Source organism: Sinocyclocheilus anshuiensis, unplaced genomic scaffold (assembly GCF_001515605.1).
Source record: "Sinocyclocheilus anshuiensis isolate Anshui unplaced genomic scaffold, SAMN03320099.WGS_v1.1 scaffold1069, whole genome shotgun sequence".
Classification (NCBI taxonomy): domain Eukaryota; kingdom Metazoa; phylum Chordata; class Actinopteri; order Cypriniformes; family Cyprinidae; genus Sinocyclocheilus; species Sinocyclocheilus anshuiensis.
The window spans coordinates 439,621-450,994 of NW_015557150.1; the positions used below are offsets into that span (position 1 = coordinate 439,621).

At 39.1% G+C, this 11,374-nt stretch overlaps 1 protein-coding gene across 1 annotated transcript in view; it reads right to left on the bottom strand.

Annotated features, from left to right (window-relative positions):
• LOC107678142 (dihydrolipoyllysine-residue succinyltransferase component of 2-oxoglutarate dehydrogenase complex, mitochondrial-like) overlaps positions 1–11,374 on the bottom strand; it is a 32,567-nt gene that overhangs the window by 20,332 nt on the left and 861 nt on the right. The window contains exons 2-10 of the mRNA XM_016473309.1: positions 10,294–10,327; positions 10,104–10,143; positions 9,939–10,000; positions 8,965–9,039; positions 8,830–8,885; positions 7,444–7,552; positions 5,608–5,781; positions 5,374–5,456; positions 4,204–4,301 (exon numbers count right to left, since the gene is read on the bottom strand). Coding sequence (XP_016328795.1) covers positions 4,204–4,301; positions 5,374–5,456; positions 5,608–5,781; positions 7,444–7,552; positions 8,830–8,885; positions 8,965–9,039; positions 9,939–10,000; positions 10,104–10,143; positions 10,294–10,327 — 731 coding nt within the window. The remainder of the gene's footprint in view (positions 1–4,203; positions 4,302–5,373; positions 5,457–5,607; positions 5,782–7,443; positions 7,553–8,829; positions 8,886–8,964; positions 9,040–9,938; positions 10,001–10,103; positions 10,144–10,293; positions 10,328–11,374) is intronic.

The following is an 11,374-nucleotide window of genomic DNA, read 5'->3' on the forward strand; positions in this document are numbered from 1 at the left end:
ATTTTAATGCACCGTATTTCAAAATGTACAGAAGTATGTGCTTTTATATTTCCTTTAGTTATGATGGTTTCATTTATTCACTATACTATTTATTACTAATGCCTCATTTCAGTTTGGCTCTAGTTTTGTATTTATTCCAGTTTATATGAAAAGGTTTGTGTAGCATGGATTAAAATTCATATACAGAGTAAATCATTTTCACTGAACACGTTAAAAATAAGTTTGAAAAAGTTGTCGGGAGCAGGTGGTGGTGACGTTGAAGGCGAGCGACCGTGGTGCTGCAGTTCGTTTATAGCCTAAGTTTAGATTTTAAAGGTGGGGTAAGCGATTTCTGGTAGCCTATGTTGACATTTGAAATCACCAAAACAAACACGCCCCTACCCCAAAAGGGTCTCGTCCCTATTTTGATAGCTCCACCCCACACATACGTACGCAACACAGGCAACGATTAGTTCTGTGAAACAAAGCAAAACCAATGTTACACCGTGTCTACAACTTTAGCTGTTGCGGCGCAGACACGGTGTTACTCACCTATCGAGAAGAAACAAAACAACCTCGGTGTCCGATCGCAGGCCTTCCGCTCCTTGAGTTCTCTCCAGCGCTGGAAAGCTGATTCGATATTTTCACGGGTCCTACTTCTTGCCTTAAGCCTTCGTTTGTTCCGCAGACATTTTCCTCTTTTGTTTTTTTATACGCCACCTCTATCTATCTGTCGCTAGTCTCGGCTAAAGTCCGTCCCGTTCACTGAACTCTCCCTCCTCCACATCATGAGTAGACACGCCCCTTACTGCTGATTGGCTACAAGTTTGTTTTGCCATTCGGCCCGAATCAGTTTTCTATAGCGTTTTTGAAAAATCGCTTACCCCACCTTTAAGTTCTGGCGCTTTTATTTAGGCTTCAAAATTCATGAAAGTTATATTATTTTGTGAAGATTATCTTGATGGACAAAATGTGTAAGTTTCATGAACTATGATTGAACACAGAGCTTATTTTTTGCGATAATCCAAAAGCCTATGGAAAAATCCTATTGGCTTTTTGTCGAGGGAACCAGTGCGATGCTAACAGCCGATCTGCCTACAAAGTGACGTCATAGTTCCCCCACTCTATTCAAAAGCAGATGTTTAGCAGAATGTTCACGCTGCTCTTTACCATTCAATGACAGCATATGGCGATTTACAGTCGACCTTTAAGCGTTATAACAGCAGCACATGTGACTGCTGCACTGTTTTCCAGGTCCTCTGAAATCATATGATGTTTTTGTGTGAGAAACAGACTGAAATTGAAGTTATCTACTCAAGAAACAGAACAAAACATCAAGTCATCAGATGACTTCATAAGACTTGGATTACAGCGCATTTATAATGGTTGAGATATTTTACGTTCCTTTTGGGAGAACTGCTTAAAATACAATTAATATTCAGTGATCTGATGGATTAAAAGCACTGATCTATTGAAGTGCACTGCACTGAACTATGGCTTCGAAAGTGTGCAGCGACGCCTGCAATCATTAAAATGAGGAAAATGTGTGTTTGGTTGAGTTTTAGTGAAGCGCTTCAGTTTTCAGATGTTCATCCAGTCTTCAGCAACAGCCAGCATTACTGACTATCCTTGGATTATTTGAAACAATCATATTCCCTTTAGCCGGACATTACTGAATATGATTGGAATATCTGAAACAGTCATATTGGTTTTAAATGTTACCTTTTCAAACACATTAGATTATTATTAATCTAGCAATGGTTTTGAAAAAAACATCTAAAGGGAATATGATTGTTTCAAATATTGACAAAATTGATGAGAAAAATAACAATTAGTTTAGATTATTAAAAATGCATCAATTTAAATGTTATTTTTCTCTTTTTTTGTCAACGGCAAAGCCCTTCGTTATCCTTTTAGATGTTTCCTTTTCAAAACATTGATAAAATAATTTTATTTTTAAGGATTTATTTTTATTTTTCTCATCATATTTTTGTCAACAGCTCAAATGGCAAAGCATATTCAAATCATATTCATATTGCTTCTACAGGTTTCTTTTTCAAAACAGTGATATGTTTAATAATCCAAGTGTTACTTTTCTCATCACCAGCACATTTGTATTAAAACCATTTAATCGCCATGACACGCACACCCACAAAAATGCCCATTCCTAATTTCTATTTTATTTAATTTTAATAATCCCAGGAAAAACTCTTCAGCAATGATCTGCATCAAGCAAACTTTGAGCATTTAAGGTGCGTCTCCTTACTGAAGCACTGATGGAGGATGTTGTGGACAACAGTCTGGCCAGGTTTTGAGTGAAAAGGGCCGAGACTGTAATTCTCTATTTTCCTGTCTCTAACACCGTTTAGCCTCTCCGGTTTCTCCGCTAACGGAATTAGGACCGTCCCAAGACTCGCGCTCTCAGAGAAAGGAGAGAAGACGTGATAAAAATCTTCACTTTCCAGAGCCTTCAAATCTTATTGGCCTGTCATAATAGCCCATAACGTTCCGGGCGTCTCGCACGCTCCCTCCGCAGGCGCGTCTCGGGGGACACCGAGGCAGATGCTCGCGGGCCGCAGACGAACATGCTCCTTCGACTCCAGACCGGCAGAGTCTTCCTCCATCCCATCAATGCCAACCAGATTAGCGGCAGAACGGCTGAAAGCTAATACGGCCATTTGCGCTGGGGAGAAATCCTCAAAGTGTCCTCTTCAGGGGTTAGCGAGGGAGGTTGTGGACATTAACGTTTCCTTGTAAATTAATAAAGCCCATTTTGCCCTTCTTATCTTTGTTTTGACCAACATTAGGACCAAATATTTACATTCGGTGCTTTAAGTAGGGATCGCGTTGCAGAAATCTCTTCCTGTAGACCAGATTCCAATCTATAACCATTTGGATGGGCATTGCGGAGCTTCTAATCAGGTTTAGCCAATAAGCAAAATTTTCACAGGGCCGTCGACAGACCTTCCTATGTGTCAGTGCACGATACTGCACACTAGCAGGCAGAAGTTTAGACACGTTTATCTGATTTAGTGTTGTTCAGGCTTACAAGTCTGTTTGTGCACAAATATAAAGTATGCATATGTAACTGTAACTATCTTTTATTATTACTCTTTTTTTAATGCATTGAGTTGGAGCAGATATCTAGACAAAGAAGAAGCTCAAATATATAATTTGTGTCACGTAGGGCTGGGTTGAAAATATTGATTCCTCGATTTTAATCGATTCTCATTTTAATGAAACAATATGTTCGATGTTTTCAGTTGATGCGTCAACAAAACGTCACTAAACATTATTTGTAGCACGCCAGCCATCCAATAATTGCAATAAGCTTTGTGCAGCCTCATGTGAACCGATCACCTCTTCCTCTTTACTACTACTTACAGCACCAAATAAACATGAATGAACATCAACGGTTGGGGTTGAAAGAAACACAATAACTTACTGAAATTAATCATGTCTCATGTAATCAGTCATGCAACCGCCGAAAGACGTCAATAAAACAGCTTGTGATCAATAATCTTACACAACATCACACTTTATCTCAGGAAAGACATTCAATGTCCATAAACTCGTTAGTCAGATAAAAAAATTACTCTAAAGAGGAGCATTTTGATAAATATATGCACTATATTACATATTTTTAATTTTATTATATTTTTTACTGAATATTTAATGTATGTTTACATAAATCCATTATGAAATCCACTGTTTAAATGTTCATATTTAGACAACAAATTGGAGTAGACAATTATATAATTAAATATTAATACATTTTTATTATATAATAGATTTTTATTATAAAAACTGCCATAAGTGCAATTTAAATGTTTGTTAACAAATCAATTTAACATAGTAATGTACTAACAGAGAGGGCTTATTTTATAGTTTACAGCTTTAAGTTTGATATCCAATAAATAGATAGATATATATAGATATCGAATCGAAGTGAGATCAAAACTGAATCGAATTGTAGGCTAGTGAATGGAAATCAAATGGTGAAATCTGTCTCAGTACAGAGCCCTAGTGTCATGTTTTCATCTCCACATTATCCCCAGACTTCCATTTGTTTTATTTCAAAGTTAATCACTTTTTTTCCTGAAATGCAGAAAATCCTATTAACAAAACCGAGTAGGTGAGCACCAACCTTTGACTGGCAGGGTATTAAAAACACATTTCAAAGAACCAATGACTGTATAATCTTGCTGGTTTGCTGTTACAGACCTCATATCGACTTCATTGAAGGTTGTCAGCATGGCACAGGTGTTCTGCGCTTCCTTCAGCCGCTGAGCGATTCGCTGTCTCATGCGGTTCATCTTCACCTGCAACAAAACCACAAGTGGGCTGAGCAAGGGAACGCTGGGCCTCAGCAGAATTTGTGCTACTTTTAATATAATTTCATGCAAAACGCACTGTTAATATAGAGACCATTTCAATGCACTTTTTTATATTTGGCCATCGAGTTTCTTAAAGAGCACAGATAGAGTGATTGGGGTCACTGATTCAACCATTAGGCATCACTCAAAATGTTCATGAAAATCTCCAAACGGCATTTAACACTATTACACATATACACAGACATTGAAATACATACATTGCATTTCATTTGGTAAACGACGCCTTGATTATTTTTCACATTTATACTGTTTTAGTTCTTGCATTATACATTTTGAATCAAATGGCGACAATGCAATAGGCTCAACTAATGTGTATTTGATATATGTTTGATTATTATCCAAATAAATGACTGGAAATGGCTGAAAAAGGCATTATTTTGGAGGTCTCCCACAGACCAGTGTTTGTATTTAACATCTTGTTTGGTCACTAGTAGTGAATGCCTGCATTAAGGCCTCCTAAATAAATTTTTAGTAGTGTAGTATAATTTTATGTAATGCCATGTCAGCATCTTAGGCTATTTTAATGGCAAAAACTCAATTACAAAAATACAAATATCACATAAACACAATAAAAACCAAGCAAACAAACAAACACAGCAAGTAATATTATACAAGATTTTTTAAATTAACATATAATAAAAATCTTACTAAATAGGTCCTTAAGTGAACTAACTTCATAAAAGAGCTTTCAATTTGCATTAAAACCGGGACATTCCAAAATAATATGTTTCCTAAATTGATTTTAACTAATCTGATTGTCCTGCAATTAAACTAACGTTTAAGTGACAAACAGATCAATATGAAACTAAAAAATAACATCAATGCTTGCTTTAAAGTCAAAAGTGGACCTGAATGGTGCACTCGAGTCCAGCACAGCAGGTGTTTTTAAACTGGGGTATGCGATATATGTTGTACAGTAATATGCAAAACTTCACAAACGTTCAGCGTGTAACCTGCACAGTGTGTCGATGCAGACAGCAGGTGTGAGGAGTCTTACCCTGTGCTCTGATCGGGCGGCTTTGGCTCCGGCGTCAGTGTCAGCAGCAGCAGCAGGAGCTGCAGTGGGTTTGATGGCTGAAACTACAACACAGACACAAGGCAAGAGCGTTTCATGTCAAACGTTTAGTCGAAGTTAATATCACAATACACCAATCTCAAGCTCTGCTGAACAGCACCATCTATGATGCACCTATGATGAGATTTGACCATGTAAACGGGGGAAACTCCTGACCTGGTTTGGACTGGATGGGCTGGGTCGGCACAGGGGGTACAGGGGGCATGCTGGTGGGGATGGGCCCTCCAGCAGCAGGAGCAGCAGCAGCAGCAGGAGGAGGAGGAGGAGGAGCAGGAGGAGGCACAGTCTCTGCTGCAGGAGGAGGTGCTGCTGCCGTCTTAGCAGCTCCAGCTGAAACACAGTCAGAGCTGAAACCACTGCAGCACAGCAGCACTCATTTATAATAATAACCACTTCCTAGCACGGAAAGTCCAGACGCTTTATTTCTGGTTATGGTTATGATGAAGATGGACTTTTTAAATAGGGGGGTTTCTTCAGCTAATAGCTTTATTAAAACTTGTACATTTAATTGTTGTAATACTCCCATACTTCTTATATCTTAATATGTGATCTTGGTCCATCATCATAATTATTTTTTTTTTAAATCTCAAGCTCTCTCAAGTAAGGTTTCCTTGGCTTTAATAAGTTTATTCACATAGTGCTTGTCACATTTCAAAGCAGCTTCACATAAAATTAATGTTTCAGTGCTACAAACAGGAAGTATTCTGTTATTGGTCAGAGTTAAAGCAACATCCATATGGCGGTAATATAGAGCAAATGTTATCTGGTTAGTAAACATCATGTAATCAGTTAAACACACTGAACATGTTAGGAAGTGACTTCAGCTTATGATTGTAATCATTACAATATAGTCCAGGACATTGCTTTAAAGGGCACCTATTATGCCCCTTTTTATAAGATGTAATATTGGTGTTGGGTGTCCCCAGAATGTGTCTGTGAAGTGTCAGCTCAAAATACCCCACAGATCATTTATTATAACACGCTTAAAATGTCATTTTTGGGGGCGTGTCTAAAAAAGAGCTGTTTTGGTGCGCATCACTTTAAAGTAGGGATGCACCGATACCACTTTTTCCAGTACTCGCCCGATACCGATACTTTTATTTTTGGTACTTGCCGATACCGAGTACCGATACCAATATTTTTATTACATTTGTAAAGGTTTAAAATATTGGGTACAGAAACCAAAAGAGTATGTATAATGTTAGTTGGTTAACTTCATTTATCAAATAGATACAGTCAAACCTAAATTTATTCAGACACCTTCAACATTTCTCACATTATCAGTTTATTTGCTATAGTTTAGAAAATGGTAATAAAATATAACAATTGGCGTTTGGTATCGGGGTATTTTAACGAGTACAGGAGCTCAGTAGTGCATCCCTACTTTAAATGCAAATGAGCTGCATATTCCCACCCCGTCTCCAGAAGAGGGCGTGGCGTGTACATCTCTGCTTTGCATACCTACAGCAATAAACAGTAGAAGCAGCATGACTGAGAGCGAGGGAACCGGTGTTCGGCCGTACATGTTTGAACCAGAGTCACACAGATGAAGGAGAAATAAAATACGGTTCAAACGTTAGCTAAGCACTAAAACGGCATGATTTTGAGGTGCATTACCTTCAAAAATAAAAGTAATCCACTGTGTCCTCAGTGGCTCAGATGTTGAGAGAAAATTGCATTGCTTACGTTACAGCTTCTCAAACACGAACAACCAAACCCAACTCGCTGAGGGCGGAAACTACGGTAACGCAGGCCTGTCAATCAGCGGCCGTGGGCGGGGCCTAAACAATGTGACATCAAAACGGCAGGTCTAATGAGACTGGTTTGGTTTAATGGTGATTATAAAATAAGGAGTTAGTGGATTTTCATCATTGTAGGGTGGTTGTGTTCACACACTGCCAACACACATTTATGTCCAAACACCATGTAAAAGTGGGTTTTGCATAATTAGTGCCCTTTAATATACATTTAGCAAAAAGAAACATGGCTGACCTCCTTTCTTGAGTTTGAACAGAGGAGTTCCTCCTTCCACTTTGCCTCCGTCAGGAACCAGCAGCTCCTCGATGACTCCTGCAGCTGGAGAGGGAACCTGCACCGACGTCTGCAGGACATTTACATTTACACATTTAGCAGACGCTTTTACCCAAAGCGACTTACAAATGAGGACAATGGAAGCAATCAACAAAAGAGCAATGATACGCAAGTGCTATAACAAGTCTCAGTTAGCTTAATGCAGTACACGTAGCAAGGTTTTTTTTTAAATCATCTAATAAATACAAAGAAAACAAATAGATAGAATACAAAAAGATTAGAGAAGCAAGTGTCAAGGACAGACACAACTCACCTTAACTCAACACTACACACACACACACACACACACACACACACAGACTACAGATACATAACGCCAAACAAACGCGGCAGAGATTTCTGTGAAGTTTGCACCTATAGTTTTAAGGGTTAGGTTTATATATGGTGCTAGGTTTGTATATGAACTTTAACTGAAAGATAAAGAGTCGTCCTGTGCACCGTGTTCAGAGGAGTGAATCTGTGCGTCTGAAATCACACGCTGTCTGAGTGCGTACTACAGTACTTTTGAAGCTTGACTTGCTTCGAGACCGTTCATATGGTGTTTTACGAATACTATGAATTCAGACATTCTACTCTTTTTGTTTACTGTTTTTCGCATACTACATAGTATGGAAGTATTCAATGTCAGATGCAACGAGAGTGCTCCTGCAGTTTATGGTTTGCAACCTTTCTGCTGTAGTCAAACTGAATGTTTTTAGGTGCATTTTTCGATTTTTGTATATTTTATACAAAATGCTTAGGATAGAATATATAGACTTAAATTGTGCACATTGTTATTTTGAGGACACTGGACATGAAACTGTGATGAATGCATTTAGATAATAATTATTACTCGCAGCCCTGTTTAGCTAACTACTGGTCAGATTAAACTGCATACATTTTCAAAATCGAGTTTTGTTCCTCAAACTAAACTCAAGGTCTTATCTCCTTGAGGTTCAACAACAACTCCACTCCAGCGGTCGGGATGCTCTTAAGGAAGCCCTGTAATGTTAGACAGATTTAGAGTCATGTTCATCTGACAGGTTTCTTAACGGTTGCTGAAATAGGACACGCTCTTGCTACCAAAAACAGCCTGGAACAGAAGGCAGGTATCCAGAGGCACGGTAGCAAAGGTTGAACTATTTTTAACTTGACACATTTTCTTAAATAAATGCAATGCTCAACACTGCACTAACAGTGAGACGCTACACAACAGCCAAAGATGCACGTCTGACAAATGTGTACACACACCAACAATTAAACAGTAATTGTGAACATTCAAAACGTTTAACAGAATGTGCTTCTTACCTTATCGGTCTCAATTTCACAGACGACCTCATCTTCAGAGACTGTGTCTCCAACAGCTAAAGACACACAGAACAGAGTGAATGGGGTCCAATGGGGCGAGACGTCTGTCCTGCACACCTGCTGAACTCATCTTACCTTTCTCCCACCTGACGTCTCCCTCTGTCACAGACTCCGCAAACGCTGGTGTTTTCACTGTAATAACTTCATTCCCTGCAATTACAGAAGACATTTGATGTGGAAGTTGTGTGCTGTGCAACTGTAGAAAGGTGTTAACCAACAGAGAGCTCTCTATAGTGTTTACACCACTGAATAGGGTTTCTGCAGGTTTCAGGAAGGTAAACGTAAAACTTTTTAAGACCTTTTTATTTATTTTTTACATTTAAGGACCAAATTGAAGGGAACACAAAAACAATGAGAAAATGATGTACTATGGCAACACTTCACATTTTGGAAAAACAAAAAAACAAAAACTTCCAACAGATCGCCATGACTTTTTAATTCATTTTACAAAACATCTTTGATCACTGCAAAAAAGTGAATGTTCTTCCTCAGTATTTCGGTCTTGTTTTCCAGTACAAGTGTCTAAAGAAACAAGATGCATTTACTGGAGAAGCAAAATGATATGTCATCTTGTTTTCTGAGAAACTGATCACGATGAAGTGAATTTGATTAAATCAAGAACAAATATCTGACAATGGGCTCAACTGAATTCAAATGGGAAAAAGTTGCATTTTCCGATGTCTGTCCAAGTACTTTCAATTTGTTTAAGTACTATACATATTTTATTACATGTAATTTATTTTATCTGAGCTGAACATGAAATAACCAGCAGATTAAGAAATAATCAACAGTGCCAGCCCTATGAAATTAACTTATGACGAAATAATAAATCAAGACTTGTGTGTATCAGTGACGGCTGACCCTGACCTTCAGAAGAAAAGTGACCTTAAATAAGTGAAAGAATTGTGTTGACTGTACGATACAAACACCAAACTGTGAAGGGAATGGTACACAGTCTAATCGTGACTAATAAGCAAGGCAAACTGATGATGATGATGATGATGATGATGATGCTGCTGCTGAGACCTTGTTTTAGGGCTGATACGTACTGTGAGCGGTCGTGGTGTTGAAGTATCTGATCTGATAGACGCTTGACCGGCTCTCACAGCTCCTGAAAATCAACAGCACAACACAATCCAGTCAGATCCTGGACTCTGTATCAGCTGGGAACACCAGGAGCGAGGAATCCTCCGGGAGACTTCAGAGATACTTACGGGCTGTTCTTGACGGTGACACACTGACTCGCTGTGATACCTGGAGAGAAAACGAGACACAGGAACATCTAATCAGGTTTGTTTGCACTGTCAGAGAAAGATACGAGACTGTTACACTTGTACATTTACAGAAAACACCTTCTATGTCATGCAACTCAGAGGAAATATTCTCAGCTATCTCACAACTCACCTGATGTCGCCCGTCTTGTGAGAACACTGTTACCCTAGAGAGAAGAACAAGATCACACCAGTGCATTTTATTTGGGTGCTATACCACAAACAGCCACCGGTGACACCCAAACGCCATTGCATTTTTTGGATGCATTTTTAAGTCTAAATTTCTTTGTCAATATTACTTCTATCACAAAATAACCACCAAATATGGATTCGTGACACTCAGACCTTTCCACCGATATATATTTTGTCATGATTATAAAAAGTTTCGATTATAAAAGACCGTAATACATTTTGTAATATGACACTTGACCCCGCCCACTTAGGGGGAGGAGACCGCCAAAAGATTTAAAAGTACGGTTTCCATGGTAACGCAATGTCCGATTTCAGAATGGAATACATTTTGAGGTTTTAAGTTTTCAAATGATATGTGATAAAAATATGTGATAGGAAAAAAAGAGTGCCAAGAGTCGCACAGCTGGGGCGGCGACAGATCACTGCAAATAAAGTTGTACGAAAAGTTGAAATTAAACACACTTATTTGACATATTTAGACAAACATTTTTTTATGGCTGACATACTTTTAAAGTGACCTACAGTAGTCTAAATTGGGAAGCGGTGATAATTTCAGCTATAGCCAGTAATCTCAATATGACCAAATTAAGGCATATTAATTGCCCTGGCAGATATTATGAATACTGATGACAGAGTCACTTTACAAAATGATAACAGAGGGAGATAAAAGAGTGAAGGTGAAGCACAGAGACAGCAGAGCCTGACAGCACACACGTGCTGGTGACGTCACAGGCCTGTTATTACTGTATGGAGTGACAGCTCGGTCACGTGACGCTCCTCAGTTTACCTCACTCATCTACCGTGCGCATTTAAAGCGTGATGAACACACCGTATAGCACAGCAAAAGCGGGTGTGGCCGTCATTAATGTGCTGTAAACTCTCTCTTTCTCTCTCTCGGTTCTGCCGCGAGTGTCCTGCTGCCCTTGGGCCCGCGGCCTACCGCTCACGCGCGTCATCACGCCGCCGGTTAACGGTCTTTCGGTCAGTCCGAGCGGCGCAGACGGCTCACACACACACACACA